Source organism: Podarcis filfolensis (assembly GCF_964270895.1).
Source record: "Podarcis filfolensis genome assembly, chromosome: 6".
Classification (NCBI taxonomy): Eukaryota; Metazoa; Chordata; class Lepidosauria; order Squamata; family Lacertidae; genus Podarcis; species Podarcis filfolensis.
In genome coordinates, this window is record NC_139609.1 from 34,351,964 (window position 1) to 34,370,480 (window position 18,517).

At 40.7% G+C, this 18,517-nt stretch overlaps 1 protein-coding gene across 1 annotated transcript in view; it reads right to left on the reverse strand.

Annotated features, from left to right (window-relative positions):
- Positions 1-18,517, reverse strand: part of AK5 (adenylate kinase 5) — a 91,200-nt gene that overhangs the window by 58,174 nt on the left and 14,509 nt on the right. Inside the window, exons 4-6 of the mRNA XM_083621018.1 lie at positions 17,800-17,969; positions 17,572-17,685; positions 2,926-3,117 (exon numbers count right to left, since the gene is read on the reverse strand). Of these exons, the coding sequence (XP_083477144.1) occupies positions 2,926-3,117; positions 17,572-17,685; positions 17,800-17,969 (476 nt within the window). The remainder of the gene's footprint in view (positions 1-2,925; positions 3,118-17,571; positions 17,686-17,799; positions 17,970-18,517) is intronic.

Consider the following 18,517-nt stretch of genomic DNA (forward strand, 5'->3'; position numbering starts at 1 on the left):
GCTCTCATCTCGCTTTATTGGCCGAGGGAGCCAGCGTACATGTGGCCAGCATGACTAAACTGCTTCTGGTGAACCAGAGCAGCGCACAGAAATGCTGTTTACCTTCATGCTGGAGCTGTACCTATTTATCTATTTGCACTTTGACGTGCTTTCGAACTGCTAGGTTGGCAGGAGCAGGGACCGAGCCACGGGAGCTCACCCCGTCGTGGGGATTCGAACCGCCGACCTTCTGATCGACAAGTCCTAGGGCTCTGTGGTTTAACCCACAGCGCCACCCGTGTCCCTATTAGATAGATATAGATACTTGCAAAATCAGTTGATTTACTTGCAGTATTTTATGTCACCCTTCATAAATAATCCAGAGCAGATTACAACAGTAAGAATATGAATCAAACAATAGAACAAGCGATAAAATATCAAAAACAAAGTGAATACAATAAAATGCAGCAGAATCACAATAAATGAGACAATCCCTCAATGACTTGGTAACAATGACCAACAAATGCTGGGGTAAACAGGTTTTCAGAAGGTGCTGAAAATTCTGGAGATTTGGCTTTTGGGTGTGAGTGGCAGGCAGGAAAATGTTTCTGCAAATTAGGCACCACAGCAGAAAAGCCCTGTTGTGATAGATTTGGCAGGTGATGCTTAAGACAGGACTGGCATGCAGGGATAACTACAAAAGCTTTTCCACAAGACAAGCTTGTGCTGACAGTGTTCCTGCAGTTCGTCCCCAACACAGAAGCCCCAGTTACACAAGTCATCCCCCACTGCACTATGTCAGAGCACAAATATTTCAGGGCATACTTTTGCCCAGAAGATAGTGCTCCCTGCTTTAAATCCTTCTAAAACTGTCATGCAATCACCTTATTTTCCAAATAATATTTCCCTGAGCTAAGTTTAGTTGCTTGCTGTACAATGCTAAAGTTTCTTTAAAAAATAATAATTAAGAATTGTTGTGCATTAACTAAACGGAAGTTACTTATCTGCAAGCCAGACTCTTTTCACACACTAGATCAACATTATTCTTTCTTTCCTGTTTCCTTTAATTTCTCACACAAATATTCTAATTAAATGAGTCCTACATTATGGCTACAGTTTCTCTCTTGCTTGAGAAGCTTTAGCTGCCAAGTATGAAGTAGTAGCTTGTAAAGACCTGATGATTCTTTTTTCCTCAACCTTCTGGCTGTAGTTGATAATACCCTAATTGTTGCAGGAAACTATTGCAAGGGCAAGCAGATGTTACATTAGTTAGATAAGCTATATAACCCTTTCAAGTACAATGCCAAAAAAGAAGAAGTGAAAATGGACTGTTTTATACCCTGTTCATGAAAATTTAGGATCCAAGTTGTGGGCTTTTTGCTATACATTACTTTTCTAGAAATCCAATAGTCTTATGACTATGACATTCCCAAGCCTTACAGTTCATACCATTTGTTGATTGATATGTGACAGTTCATATATGCAATTTAACCTATGTCAAACATATCATTGATGTACATGTGTAAATATCATATATATGTATGAGAGTTGGAAACCCAATGCCAATTGTGGGCTCCTAACATTTACGCATACATAATAAAATTGGTATTACACACAATCCCCTGGTATAGTCATAAATGTAAAGTGCCCTTAAGTGGACTTTTGTAAATGTTAAGATGGTGGCTTTGATGGAGCCTACAAGTGAAATTCATTGAGTACTAATACTTGCAAAATCTGCAGAAATATTAATCAGATGAATGGCTCTGACAAAGAGTCTTCACAAAGATTTTTAAGGAAGCCTGAAACTTACATAAAATTATTACTTCATCTACAGCCAACATAAGAAATCACTTTTTAAAAATCAATAGGAGTTACTCCATAATATTATATATGTTTACAATGAAAGGGGTAGGAAACTGTGGGCTTTTAGATTTTGGACACCAACTCCAATCAGGTCCAGCCAGTATGGCCAATGGCCAGAGATTACATAAATTCGAAGTCCATCAACATATGGGGAACATTGGGTATTCTTGGCTGACAGAGTTAAACATGCTAACTATGCAATCCAATGCAGAAGCAAGTGCTACTGAGTTCAATGAAACTTACCGAGGTAAGTGTGTGGGATCACAGCTCTAACTGTATACTTCATTGCAGTATACTTTTATATTGAAAAAAGGTACATAGATGTCACTTTACTTTGAAAGCAGAGTTCATCTCAGAAATGTTAGCAAGAGCTATCTGGGCCACTTTAGTATGCATCCTGAGTGACTCAACAGAAATGCTGTTCGTTGATACTAGTGAAGAACTGATGAATCACTAGCCCTGGCATAGCATGGAAAGTTTTTCTGAGATTTTGAAGACTCATTTTCCCAAGGGTTTTTCAAATAAATGACATTGTTGCCTTGAAACAAACCTCACCACTTTCTCCAACTCTGAGCAGGGATACTACACGTGAATCAATGGCAAAACTTTATAGTTCTGAGCCAACCAATACTGATATATTTTCCCCAAAGATGGGAAATCATTTCTAAAGACAAACTTCTAATAATAGTTTATGATTGTGCATATCTGTACCTACAGAAAGAGCATCAGAATAGCTCTACACTATATGGAGCCTTATCAGTTATCTAGGATAGACAAAGAATTACAAAACCCAGACTACCTATATCTGGAATGGAAAGATACATACGTCTGTAAATGAATGAAAATCTTAAAAGTCTCCAAATGTAAGATAAAAGGCACATGTCTATATGCCTTTTTTTTCTAGAGAGAAAGAAGCATTTTTAAAGGCTTATTTTTGAATATGTGCAGTGGTATTTAATCAACACAGACCTGAAATTAATAGACCTAACATTACATTGGCTATAATGCTATGCTTCTACTTACATGGAATTCAACAACAGTTATGATTTGTCTACCAAGCATATACATTAACTGAAGACTTACAGTCATGATCAGCCCCCTTTCCTGGAAATATTTGACCAATGGAACCGTGTTCTGCTTGAAATTCGTTAGGCGTCTCTGCGTAGCTTTGAGGTTATCGTCGGGTCTCCCCTGCTGCTCTGCACGCTTCATTAACCGCTCTTTCAGCCGCTGATTTGAACAGGACAAAAACACCACCAAATCTGGGGTGCAGATCTGTGGAGATAATATGGCAAATGAATTAAATATTAAAATTAGTAGACTGGTTCACATTAGCTTCTGGAGAGTCATTGTTTCATTTCTGTGAGGGAAGGACAACAAGAACTGAGCATATCTAAGAACTAGTTGTGAACCCTGAAAACCTCAGTATTTTCTCACGTGAAAGTATGCTGTTGCTGTCTGCTACTTATAACATTCTTAACAGGAGTCATTCCACTCAGCAATTCCAAGTATTTAGGACTTACAAATTAGTACTGTTTTCCCAGTAGTGATGTATGGAAGTGAGAGCTGTACCATAAAGAAGGCTGCTCGCCGAAGAATTGATGCTTTTGAATTATGGTGCTGGAGGAGACTCTTGAGAGTCCCATGGACTGCAAGAAGATCAAACGTATCCATTCTTAAGGAAATCATCCCTGAGTGCTCACTGGAAGGACAGATTCTGAAGCTGAGACTCCAATACTTTGGCCATCTCATGAGAAGAGAAGACTTCCTGGAAAAGACCCTGATGTTGGGAAAGATGGAGGGCACAAGGAGAAGGGGACGACAGAGGACGAGATGGTTGGACAGTGTTCTCGAAGTTTGACCAAACTGCGGGAGGCAGTGGAAGACAGGAGTGCCTGGCATGCTCTGGTGCATGGGGTCACGAAGAGTCGGACACGACTAAACGACTAAACAACAACAACAACAAAAATTAGTACTGTAGGATATACAGTGGGAGCAAGGAGACAGAAGAGTGTCCTTTTCTCTCTCTGCCCCACATCCACAGTGTACTGCTATAACATGGCAGAAAATTCCAGATCTGTAACTTCTTTATATATATATAAAGAAGTTAATTTTCTAAATCAATTTCTTTCTTTTTTCAGTTTAAGAGCCTTTTTTCTCATGTAAATTGAGTGCCAGCTGGTAAGGAAACCATAGGACATTATACCACTTGTTGCCTATGAGCACACAAATTAATATTCACCGTGACCTGCACCCAAGGAAGAGGTAGATCGGAACACCCATAAAGCTTCAGAAATGTGATCTTGTCACTTAAATGAAAAGGCATCCATCACCGACTATGACACTCCTGTTCTCAATAATAAAGTTTCTTCATAATAATACATAGCTGACATAAACAACCCTAATTTAACTGTTATTCTTTTACCAGCATAATTGTTGTGTTAAAGTCTTAAGACAGATATTTACTTTTCACTGTCTATGGTGGGAGTAATTATTTTCTTTTAAACTATTAATATGGCAGCTGTCGCACATAATTTGCCTGACAGTTAAAGTGTACATGGCAGGGGACAGGACAACCTAGTTAACTACATAATTAAAACATCCTGAACTGTCCTCCTCCCCCAATTTAGTTCACATTGTTTGATTGGGAAGATGAGGATATGGCACAGAGGATGTCCTATGGAGAGCAATGTCAATGTTATTAGCATTTGGAAAGGAAGTGTTTAAAAAGGGGGTGGATTGCTGGCATAAGTTACTTAATATTACAAAGGGGAACACATTCAGAATTGACGTGTACAATTAACTCAATAGAAGTCTGTATCACATTTACACTGCCTCCTCGTGCAGCCTTATTCCCTGTCTATAGCTTATATATATCAGCCTGCATAAATTTATACAGCTTGGTGTGTGAGTGTGTATACATATACACATTCATTCCCTCTATTTTATGCTTGTAACAGAATGCCTGGAGGCATGAAACAACCCAAACTCTTATACTGTATATATTTTTTGAAACATTTTTTGTACTTCTGCAGATCTTGGGGAGTTTACTGATACCTTCCTCTTGTGGAATGGATGGGAATGTTTTGGCTACATAAGTAGCACCTGAACACAGGAAACAGAAGTTTGACCAGAAACTTATAGACGTTTATAAATATTGTTGGTTTCTTCAGGCTTGATTCCAAATGCTGGTTTTGACCTACAGAGTCTCATGCAGTTCAGGACCCCAATATCTCAAGGACCACTTCTCCCCACATGAACCAACCTGGACCCAATGTTCTTCATTGTACAGGAGGTATAGAGGGTGGCTTCCCTAGAAGAGGACTTCTAGGTTGTGATTTCCCAGTTTTGGAATACCATCCCCAGGGGTGCGTGCCGGGCATGAACAGTATGTTTTTAGCTACCAGATTAAAATATTTGTATCTACCCAGGCCTATGGAGTTTAATTATCTGCATATTTTTAGTGGAGTGGGGTTGAACTAGATTTGCTGTGCACAGTAGTGTGAGCATTTTAGGTTGTTCTTATTCTTGTTTTATATCTATTTTTAATCTTTGCTTTTGTAAGTTGCTTTGAGTTCATTTTTAAAGCAACAAATAAAAATATTTATAGATAAATAAAATAAAATCTATCCTACTGTTTGTTATGAAATACTGCATTTTGATTAATTTTTCCTAAAACCAACTTTAATCCAAATTGAGAAAAAGAATGACCTTGCTGTGTTTAAGCCAGTAATGTGTACACAGCCCTAATTAGACATAACAAAGCACTTCAAAAAATGGGCATCCTGCAGTTTCAGATTAATTAACAGTATGTGTGGGTTCCTATCATTATATACCAGGAACAGTAACAGCACAGAAGCCAACGCAAAAGCAATACAGAAGGGAATCGAAGAAGTTAGTAAACAAGCCTTTAGTAAACATCTTTGATCCTAAGATTCAATCCAGAAAGGGCCCCTCTGGACATGTGTGTTTTCGTGGATGCATTCTGCAACTTGCCACTGATGTACTAATAGTGCATTTGTGGTGGGTGGATTCAGTACCATCCACACATCAAGCCACTTTGTTAGATATTTCAAAAGAAAGGGGAGGCTCTGAGAATGAAAATAGATTTTAAATAGGGAAGGTCAAAAGTCTTGGTTAGGTTATCTTCTTGGCTGCAAGGCCAGCTGCCAGTTACTCAGTAACTCAAGACAAAGCTGGCCTAGAATGGTCGCTCACTACTTCTACAGGGGTGGGGTGATGGTTGCGGCCCCTCGTGCTCCGCCTTCATCCTCGGCAGCCAGAACATGTTCACACCCAGCAGGATTGAGGGGCATTCTTCCCGCCAAAAGGGCAGCTTCAAACGGGCCAATAAGAGAAAAAGGAACAACCTAGCTGCATTTTATGCTGTTAATGGATACACAGTCTTATTCTGGTTGCAACAATGTAATGCACAGCTTTCCAAATCGTGTGTGTCTCCATGAATTATACCTGCAAAGTATTAATTCTGTTCGAAATGATGCGGAAATGTGTATTTTGAGAAAGCTAACATTTGATTTTAATTCACAGGCTTGAGCTGGAGGGATGCTGGAGAGTCTTAAATCCTATGAAAAGGTGATTCAGTAGTATATAAAGCTGGTAACTCCCAAAATAAATATAACCTATGTTACAGAGCATCATAAAACTTGGAATTCTTTGACACATTTTCACTTCCTTTAGTTGTGAAAGGAACAATAATCCCCTAGGGAGCTGAGCAAGAAAGTTGTCATGGTTCATGATTCATCCAAATCCATTAATGTTTGTTAAGCACTTTCAGAGTATCATCGATTCATTTCCCTATTGAATATAAAGTATTCATGGGATGTTAAGAAGAACTGTTTTAATCTGATTTGACTGCTTTTTGTAACCCTTTCCCCCTTCAATCATGTCCTTTGTTCTCAGTTTAGCAGGCAAAATCAATGGGAATTCTTAATAATTTTTGTACAGCAGGCCTAAAGCTTACTTTGATAATGCATACAGGAAAACCTCTGAGAACACTACGGAGAATAAACAGCAGGGCGTTGCATTCTTGAGTAGAAACCATCAAGACAAAACTTGCTATGTATTTATTTTTGTGTGACACAGACTGATAGATGAATAGGAACGAATAAGAAATAAGACACTTGGACATCACACAAAGCTGTTAAGGTGTTTTTAGAACCTGTATAAAACTGAAGTTTGGTGCATATGCTACATAATAGTACTAATATTCTCTGGAGAAGGGGCAGGCTGCATGGACTGCAGCAAAAGGGGTAGGGTTGTTGTTGTTTTTAACATAGATTTCGGCTCCTCCCCTGTGCCCCCAATCCAGATCCTCCACCACCCCACACCTGCACTTTGCATTGCAGGGAAAGCTTCCAATTGTCCCCCAGTGAATTGTAGGTGTGGAGCCCCAATCAAGCTTGGAGCCACTTCAAGTTGCAAGTGTTAATTCCCCTATCCTTATTTAGGTCAGCCCCACTGCACTGGCAAGTTTTGAAAACAATGGCCTGCACTCAAGGCACTCTGGTTCTGTGAAGGCACCCATGGGGCAAAGCAGGGTGTTGCTCACAGCACTACTAATGACTTGCTATATGGCTTCTATGCTCTGCCCCTTTTGAAGAACTGGAAATTCTTAAAGGGCCAACAAATTCTTAAAGGGCCAACTTTCAGAGTATCACTCTGGCACTTCTGTGCCCCATGGCCCTTTGCACTGTTGGACTAGAGTTGCAGTTCCTGGGGCTCAGAACAATGCATCCAAGACAGCCTTGGCTCTGGTTCGATGAGTCTCAGACCTGCCAGCTTCAGGTTCAGTGGACCCCTGATCGCCAGCAACAGGCTCAGATCAGGAAATTCATTCCAGTCCCCAGTATGGTGTCCTGGTCACTCCAGAGTCTTGACACAAACAACATTATTAATATAGTTTGGATTTAAACTATTTGTAAGCTAGAATTGTTTTAGTGACTTGGCTGCTTCTCAAGTAACCTATGCACATTAAGAAAAAAAATCTGCATAGGAAGGAAGTAGTGATAAGGTCAGCCACGTTTCCTGAATCTGTATATAGATAGGCTGCTAGCTATCCGGAGTAGGAGTTTATAGATACATTTTGTATCCCACTCTTGCTTTATAACTGCAATTTGCACTTCAGACTTTTTATTTATTTTACAAATAACATGCATTAGTATGAGGTGCCCTGGGGATAGTTATGTTGACAAAGTGCACAGCAAACAATAAGAAAATAATTGTAACAATAAAATACTGCAAAAGGTCAAAAGAAGTAAAATAGCAGATAAAACTAGCAGCAATAAATGGTCTTCCAAAGAACAATTAAAAGGCCCGGCATTTTTATATCTGAAAAAGATGTTCAGATTGATAATTTTGCTGCTTATTTGACAGGGTAGTCCTTATTTTTCACAGGACCATACAGCTGGGTTGGGGAAGCTGTGACTGTTGTAGCCAAACTTCCAAAAGCCCAGCTACCATGGTCAGTTCTGGTCAGGGATGATGTAAATTGTAATCCAGCAAAATCTGGAGGGTCACAGGTTGCCCATCAATGCTGCAGGTCATGTAGTCTGACATATTGCTGCAAGGCAGGACCCTGCATTCACCACCCCACCACAGATTAGCCCACTGTGGTACAGGACCAAAGATATGTATGCTGCAGAAAGGCACCTGCAGAGATGGTGCTCCAAAATGACTCTTTGCCATCAAGCTAAAATGGAACTGAATTAAGGCTCCTTCTTTTAGATGCCACAACTGCAAATTCTTTTTAAAAAGAAAGGCTATGCTTGCAATGCCCACATGGTAGCTTCACATTTACACAAAAATGAATGGCACAAAACATTTTCCATACATAGCCCTACAGATGCATCACCTGTACATTATTCTCAGATCACAGTACATCCATAGTGAATTGCTGTGCTCCAACTTCAGAGATGTATGTCCTTGAAGCCCTCACTATGCCTTAGCTAGAATAAATAAAAGAAAGCACACTTTGTGTGTGGCAAAAGATGGAACTCCATTTCTTTCTAAGGCGTTTTCTGTTTTACCTCTGCATTTAAGCTATCATTGCCCTTTCTGGGAAGGAGATTGCTTACAAAGAAGAAATTATAATGATTACCATGCTGTAGTAAATTTCCTTAGGCAAGTATAAATGATCATTTATATTCCTATTCTGCATGTAACAGTGACATTAATGGAGTCACTGCAAAAATTAGAATCTATTTTGTATTCACACAGCACAGGTTACCATTCAATGCACCACTGAATCACTTTTCCCTCCATATATATATAAAGCCCTTCTTAGTCACTGTTTCGTTTTAAAATAAGCTTAATGTCTTCAGTATTTCAAACTGGTGACATTTTCCTTTGGTGAATCAAATGACAATCCAAAGAATGAACAGCTAAAACAGTGAAAGGGATAACTATAGCTGTTGGAGCTTCTACATGTTTACAATATGATACACAGTGGGAGACTTGCTAAATGAGGCATAGGCAAACTCGGCCCTCCAGATGTTTTGGGACTACAACTCCCATCATCCCTGACCACTGGTCCTGTTAACTAGGAATGATGGGAGTTGTAGTCCCAAAACATCTGGAGAGCCGAATTTGTCTATGCTTGTGCTAAACCTTGAGCCTTGAGCATGGTTGGAAGAATTCAGAAGTGTTTGCTTCAGTTTTTGATTAATCAAAATTTAGTCCTGCACCCAAAGCAGGATAAACTGTGGATAGTCTTAGCCATGCTTTAAACAAGCCAACTTCAAACCATGGTTCTGTCTTCCTTCAATAAACCTTAGTTAAGATGAACCACTACTTAGTGTTTTAGACATAGTGCTAAACTATGCTTAATAAAACATGGAGACAGAAGCTTCCAGGCTCCTCCTAATTGCTTATTGTAGTGATACTTAGCAATTATGTAAGTTATATGTTCTATGTGCAACCAATTACTTCTAATTAGTTAAACTTTAAAACTCCCACTGGTTTCAAAGCTGGATGAGGAATTTAGAAACAGGTGGATAGCCCACAGCCCTTAATGTAAGCAACTCAGAGAATCTTTATTATAAGCCACCAAGAGAATTACAGGGTGGTATATAAATGTCATTAATGCATAATAAATACATTTTAAGGAAACTACTCCTACTCAGGAAACTACTACTACTCCTATTCAGAAGGGCCAGACCAGAAAAATAATATCCGCTAATAAAATGTGGGGGAATAAAATGACAATCCATCCTCAAAGTGGACATTCTGGTTTATCTTACAAACAAAGTGGATCAGTTCATCTTTGCATATACATCGCTGGGTTTGATTACTCTGCACTTGTTAACTGTGAGCTGAATATGTTAATATTTCCACTGAAAATGATTAATGGAGATGGTGTGAGATCATATGAAAGGTCATGGAAGAGAAGGCAACCAATGACTACTAGTCATGATGGCTACATGTTGTCTCAAATATCAGAGGCAATATGCCTGTGAATACCAGTTGTTGGGGATCATTAGCGGTGGAGACTACTACACTCATGCCCTGATTGTGAGGGTCCCACAGATATTTGGTTGGCCAGTTTGGGAACAAATTGCTGGACCTGATGGCCACTGGTCTGATCCAGGACAACTCTTACGTTCAAATCTAGGGTGCTTGATCTATGTTAGATCTTTCCTGCCTGGAAGTCAAGACTTGATACTGCAGTCATCAACTGATAAATCAGTTGATATGAATTTGTGAATCCATCCAGACATGGAATATTAAATTCTCTGATTAGCTGCCAAAAGGGAAGAGAGAGGCTGATAGCTGTCTTGAATAAATATAAGAAGCCATGACTTCCCCTGTAGTTTGCCTACATAACTGGTATTCATTTTATTGTAAATACAGAGTCTTGCCCCAACAGGATATATGGCATGGGGAAAACTCTGCTCATTCCCACTCATGCAGACATATGCCCTAGTCAATGATCCCCTGCATGTGTGGGGTTGTGGTAAAAACTGTTGATATCAAGCCTTGTCATTCAGAGGCATTTGGCACTCTCCAGGTGCCCGGCTTGATTCCTTGTTGGCCTCCCCCGTCAGCGACTCCCGGCAAGACAAGGCGAGGTCTTTATCGGCCGATCCTTCTTCAAACGTGAGAAGAACACAGCCACTCCTCCTCCCTCACTCCCTGCCATCCCCAGGGAGGGGAAAGAGACAGACAGAAATGTATTTACATGCCTTTATTTCTGTCTTTCCTCAGTGCAGAGAACAACATGTCTGCACCCTCTGATACCCACAGCAGAGAGAGAATAACTCCACCCATGTACTTCCAGTACAGGGTCATGTGACACTCTGAGCTAACATCCGGTGCTCAGTGCACATAATAGACTGTCCCTGGTTCCCACGGTACAGTCCCATAACATAAACATCCTGTTTGGCTTTCCAGCCATCTGGAGCACTCAGCAGCATTGCTCCTTTTTCGTAACAACCTCCCCCAAAAGAATCAATGCGTGTTGCGGCATGCATAGCGTGATCCAGAGAAGAAAACAAACAGTTGTTATACACATAACACTCCCCTGTTGTTTCAGTTCCACCCTTGGAACTCCCCGCCACTGGTTTCCCCAGTGTACCTCTCTGGTTGTCTGGTTTCCAAGGAACGAGTGCATCTGCACTCCCTTGGCTAGCAACTCTCTGTTGTGTCTTTGTCTCTGACTTAGACACAGCTCCAACCTGTCCTCGGTTGTGTACAACAGCAACACATGCAACAGCTAAATTAGCATACTCTTCTGAGTACCTTTTGGGTGGTTCACCCTTTGTGACTCTCTCAGACCTGTGTATGAGGTGCTGATCCTCTCTGCTCACTGGTTCTGTCTCAGGTCTCTTAGGAGAACCAGTTCCAACAGCAAACAGTGGTTCATCCTTCACCTGTGAAGGTCTATCCATTGTGTGAGATTTCCTCTCAATGACTGTGACAACAGAGCTGTCTGAGCTATCACTGTCACTCTCAGTACTACTGTACTCTGTGAAATCATCATCATCAGAATCGTCCTCTGTGGGAAATGTGTGCACTATCACTCTCTCCTTTTCAGGAGCACACTCTAGAAATTTTGTGAGAATCACCTGACCAGATTCAGACAAAATTACTCTGTAGAGACCCTTTTCATACCCCACAAAAATGCCTCTGGCATTCTTTACTCCACCTGGAGCTTCTGTCCTCACATGAGACCCAAAAACCTTGAAATGGGCAACAGAAGGTTTTCTCTGGAACAGTTTCTCAAAAGGAGAACTTCCCAACTCTTTCGAAACCTTTCTCACCCACGCATAACTAAACGACATGAGTGACTCCGCCCAGAACTCATGTGGCAGATGTGAACTAAGCAATTGCGCATTCATTCCCTTTTGCAATTCTTTGTTCACTTTTACACAGACACCCCTGTTCCACGCTTCCGCTGAAACAGCAATCTTGTGTCTGATCCCCTTCTTCTGCAGGAACCTCTGGAAATCCTGTAAAAGAAAAATCTGCTTCTCATCTGTCAAAAGACAATCAATGTTAGCATCATGCATATCTTTAACTTTGTCACAAAACTCCTGAAACCTTTCTAAGGCTTCCTGTGGCCTCTTTAACACATAAACCCAGACAAAGTTAGAGAAATGATCCACACACACAAGATAAAATCTTGCATTGCCTCTAGATGGTTCTAGAGGACCAATCACATCAGCATACACCCGCTGAAACGCTCTGTTGACCCTGGCCACCTTCTTGGCGCTCGTTTTGGTCACACCTGCAAGAGAAATCAAGTTAGACTCAGAATTACATTCCATGTAATCACTTTGCTCAAAGTCCAACAAATACAGTCCACCTTTCTGTCTGGCAGAAAGATATAACTCTCCATCTTTGTAAATCTCGCAGCTCTCAGCATCATAGGACAGTCTCAGTCCTTTCTTTGCAATCTGCGAAACACTCAGCAGATTGAACTTCAATTCAGGAACCAAGTAAACATTTTGTATTGTCAAGTTCAGACTCTTAAGATAGACAGTCCCTTTTCCGGTCGCTTCCAGCTTCTGACCGTTGGCTTGTTCCACAGCGAAGCTTTGCTTCTTAAACGTCGAAAAGAGTCCTCTGTGCGGGGACATATGAAAATTACATCCAGTGTCAATTACAAACGAGTTCCCAACATCTGGCGTGGTTCCTTTCGCCATCAGAGCCCTTGCAGGTTCCACCATAGACTTGGTATGACCTTTGCCTGCTGCCTCAGGCTTTGCTGAGCGGCCCTTCGCTCCTTTCGGCTGGCATGGCTTCTTGCAGTTCCGCTGAAGATGCCCAGTCTGTCCGCAATTGTAGCATCGGACAACGTTCAAAGCTACAGCATCCTTTCCAGTAGCCTCATCGGTGGGGGAATTAGAACTCCGTTCTTCCCTCCCCCTGTCCTTTACTTCCAGTGCAGCATGCCGGCTGTGTTCATCCTGAACCACGGCACTCAGGGGCACTCCCCCCTTCTTGGCATCCATGCTGAACTCTAAGCCTCAGCTCTCCACTCTCGAGCTAGTAAAAATCCAAAAGCTCCTTTTTGAGCTGTTTTTCTGCCTCTCTCTCAGGCAGGCAAGCAATCTCCAAGCTGTCTCAAAGTCAAAACAACTTTCGCTTTCCCGGCTCTGACTGAGCCAGCCCCAGGTGTCAGTAGTTTTCCACTGGCCTGACTGTCGTTGCTTAGCAACTGTGCATACCTCTTCGTTATCTCACCACAAAAATCTGTGGTATGCAAGCCTTTACTCTCAGAGCTGTTTTTTTCCAAACGCAGCTCTCTCGTGAACCAGAGAATAAATCAATCTGCATTCACACTTTTAGCCCGATATTCAGCATACCTTTTTTGGGCTCCGTTGCTTGGAAAACACCCCCTCTTGGTGCCAGCCGTCTGTTCAGCTTCTGGCTGCAATTGCAGACGTTATCTTCTTTCCTTGGTGCAGAGGATGGCACACGATCCATCAACCTCTCACCTCTCATGCTGATTCCCATGGATCAGATAACCAGCAGCTTCTGCTACCATATGTTGATATCAAGCCTTGTCATTCAGAGGCATTTGGCACTCTCCAGGTGCCCGGCTTGATTCCTTGTTGGCCTCCCCCGTCAGCGACTCCCGGCAAGACAAGGCGAGGTCTTTATCGGCCGATCCTTCTTCAAACGTGAGAAGAACACAGCCACTCCTCCTCCCTCACTCCCTGCCATCCCCAGGGAGGGGAAAGAGACAGACAGAAATGTATTTACATGCCTTTATTTCTGTCTTTCCTCAGTGCAGAGAACAACATGTCTGCACCCTCTGATACCCACAGCAGAGAGAGAATAACTCCACCCATGTACTTCCAGTACAGGGTCATGTGACACTCTGAGCTAACATCCGGTGCTCAGTGCACATAATAGACTGTCCCTGGTTCCCACGGTACAGTCCCATAACATAAACATCCTGTTTGGCTTTCCAGCCATCTGGAGCACTCAGCAGCATTGCTCCTTTTTCGTAACAACTGCCTACTAAGGTTCCCTTGTTCACTACAGTGAATAGAGCAGTCTACATGCATTAAAGAATATAAGCTTGCAGCTGTCTTATGTCATTGAGGTGAACAGGGAAAGTTGCTGATATAGAAACTCCATGTGTTCATAGAAGTGGGAAGGTAATAAAAATGATGTGAGATGATATGTTAGAGTGGACAAAGCAGCTTGCCTCTCCTCGGGGAGCTGAACTAGGAGATTGGAGTATGCTCTGGCTTGTGGTTTTGTCAATATTTTCTATTACAGTGTTGCCTAGAAAACTGGGCAACAGATTGTTTATTTCTCCTTATTAGCCCTAAAATTTATCATTTTATAAGTAACTGCTGCTGTTTGGTTTACAATAGGCCCTCTGTCCTTTGCACTCACATTTATATAAGATAACTATAGCAGCAGTAAATAAATTCAAGCCCATTATGATATACAGACTTTTACACTCGTTCCAATGGATGAATGTAACACAGGAATGGGGGGGGGGGGAATGGAGTAAGAACATTTGAAGAAAAGTGCTATTAAACTATAGTCAGCCCACATCCGCTTGAGAATGCTTGGCTGACATTGAAGAGGGCCTCACTGGAGCAGAGGATGGTATTTAATATGCTAGTCTTGCAGGTGATTCACTGACTTTCAGCTTGGATGACAGGTAAATGTTAAGCCAGACCTCTTTCTCAGCATTTTCCAACATGCATTTCGAATTTAAAGAGCTTCCTAATATTTGCTAACTCTCTGAAATGTGTTATGCTGGAGAAGTAAGTGTTTGTTTACCTAATGCTTTTGAAGAAAGGGCAAATCAAAATTCAGTATTTGAGAAATTATATGTTAATCAAAACTGTTCCAAGAATCCAAAGGTCTTTTTCAATTAACTAGCTGCTTAGGCGCTCTATAGATATTACAGAAGCATTGTGCGTCACATACCGTAATAACATACATGGGGAACATAAAATGCTTTATTTTGCTTTCTGCTGCCTGTTTAGATCTATGATATTTATTTTTATGATGCCAGCCTATTTCTGTTTCAGTTTATTAAGATTCATGTTTACTGTTTATTTGTGCACCACTTATCCATGGCACTACCATTAATAAAATAAAAACAGCACTTATTTATATTTGTTTTAATGCTTTACAGATTTTATATTTGTATTTAGGTATGATTATTCAATGTAAGTTTGTTTTTAATTGACATATAGCTTTGGACATGTCTTCTATGCTTTTACCTGGACACTTTATGGAGATTTTTAAAAATCAAGTGGTTTGTTTGTTTGTTTGTTTGCTTAATAAATGAATTGCTGTTGAAGACTATGCTGCACCTACGTTACAAGAGTAAGGTTGATTGCATAGGTGCCTTTCAAAAAAGTCATGTCTGACTGGGATCTATGAACATGAGGAAGCTGAGGGGAGGTGTCTCAGTCTGAGTGACAAATTACTGAGACAAACAGCTAAGCAGATAGATGAGTTAAGCACATCCTCAACTTTAGCAAAAGGGCAAGGAGACCAAAACACGCAACCTCCTCACCAATGATTTTCATAACTTAACTTTCAAACAAAGCAATCCTCGAAAACAAATATAATCCAAATACCTTCTTCCAGCGCTTTTATATAGATGTTAAATAGAATAAAGTATAAGATGGAACCTTGTGGAGCACCACACATTGAAAAACCAATACTGTATGTTCAACATAAATAATCAAGCACCACATCTGAGGCCTTCCGGGAAGTTAGCAGAGTCTCTGGTCACCCTAATCCCACCCAGCATGGCAACCATCAAGCTCAAAAGTGATGGGCCTTACACCTTCTATGATTTTGTCAACATCTTTAGGACTTCACAAACTAAAAGCTATTGATAACAGCCGACAAGCAGCTTTGAAAGGTACGTTCAACATGAAATCCAGTTCAAAACAGACACAATCACTTGTTTCACCAAAGTGCTTTGCAAATTCATCACAGTGGGCCACTGAAAGATCTTCCACTTTAATACAAGGAGCAAAGTGTAGAATGCCCATTGCCACTCAGAACAGGTCTGCTAACCAATTCTGCAGGGACACAATGGTGCCAAAGCACCATTGCTGCTATGGTGTGGTTCATAAGATGAGTTCTAATCTATGTTCCATCTGACTCATCACAAGTATTCCTGCACTGTTGGTCTAGCCATCATAAGTAGGAGAGGGTGCTCTGGAGCAATTGTATTTTCTCATTCCAGAGGTTAGTCAGAATTTGGTAAAACTCCCAGACAATGCACTTTTGAAATGTAACCTTTGCTTGTGTCTTTAACCAAACGTCATATTGGTTGTTTCCGTATCTGGCAATGTGAAATCAATTCAAAACACAGGATTTTCATCACTTGGCTTGCTTTCATATAAATTAATGAAGCATCCTACTAAACAACTGTATTTCTCAAAATGTATTTTGGGGTAGCTTTTGGTCAAGAATATGAAATGTCAGAATTGAATCCCGATGAACTCAAAATAAGGACAAACTCTGAAGAATCTGTTCTACACATAAATTAGTCATTTTCCCTGCAAAAGCAGCTTGTACAAAGATGTTCTCTAGTCAATATCACTTTCAATAACTATTAATCGGCATCTTAAGTGATAAGACAAGCAAGTTTCACAAGACATCTTTTTCAAGCACAATAAAAATTTAATAGCAAAGTAAACTGAGTTAAAGCAAAAATTGAGATCACACAAAAAGCTAATTCAATAAAAAGTGTACTATTACCTAACACGTTTGTCTTACAAAAGCTATTTTATGAATGCTGTATTCTAGTTCAGAAGCCCATAATAACCTTGAGGCTGCCTCTCTGTGTGAAAAAAATATGCTGATGAAATTGTGCTCTTCCTAATGAGCACTGAAAATGTGCCATTAAGGAATAACCTTTTCTCTTTGCTTTTAAAATCAGGAATGTATGAAAAATACGATTTGTTAAATAGGATCTTTTTCTTCCCTTTGGAGCCATTTAATTATATAGGAAAGAAAGTGCTGTCATTGTTCGATACATGACAGAATTCTGGTTGTTTTGAAGAGCATGAGATCATGATACTCCCAAAATGTATGTCAAGAAGACAACCTTTGATCTGCATATAATCAAGCATTTACAAAGAATTTGGGGCAATGCCTACTGATCTGAAGAGAGTAATATTTAGTCTTTCTGGCATTCAGCTTCTTAACAAAAAGAGCTTATCATATTTTTCTTTAAACTTGTTAAGTTGTCTTGAATAACAAATATCTTACTTGGTCCTCAAAGGAAAGAGCCTGAGCAACATCTCTTGGAAATCCATCAATAACAATACCCTCTTCATCAGGAATCTGCATTAATCTCTGCTTTATCTCAGTGATGGTTGTTTCCTTGCAGTGTGAAAAACAAGCACAAGAAGGTTTATTAGTTTGTTAATAGTATATATTAAGAATGCATACAAAAATCTTGCCAAAGCGAGTAACATGCCATTGCCATGTTTGTACCTGTGGGGCTAACTCTCCAGTGGTAATTATCTTGGCAATCAGGCTCCACTTTCGATTACTACTTGTGTTGTGGATCTTCTTTCTTAACAATTCACCAACAGATATGTACTCAAATCCATAGCGTTCAGCTATTTTCAGACTCTGGGTTCCCTTTCCACTTCCCGGACCACCTATTATTTATAAGAAAAAAGGCAATTATATTTTCTCAGATTCATTACGAACTACCCACCACCTGTGCCAGTCTGCCAAAATCTTTCCCAAAGATGTGGAATGTAACATTCTCCAAATTGCTAACTAGCTGCACACTAGGAGATTTCTCAGACTGCGGTCCAATGGAACCCTGGAGTGCCACATTGCAGCCCAAGGGGTTCCACAAAGAAAAAACTTGTTAATGGTGGGAAAGTGCACGAAATGTGTGATTTCAATTGAACCGCAGCCATGGGAATTAAATGCACTACCCAAGCAATAGTCATGGGAATCCCTTTCTTTCTTTCTTTCTTTCCCTGACTGCTATAACCAAGGGTTAAATCAGAAGCTACTAGGGAGGGTGGCATTTCCTGACATTGCACATCACCTGCAGATAGGGAGAAGGGTGAGACAGAGGGGAGCATTGTACAGGTGTGGCAGTGGAGCCAATCCAATGCACCTGCCCCCTCATCCCTCCCAGTCTCAGTATCTGGTGGAGACACTTGACACCAGAAAGTCAGGTAAGCAATGC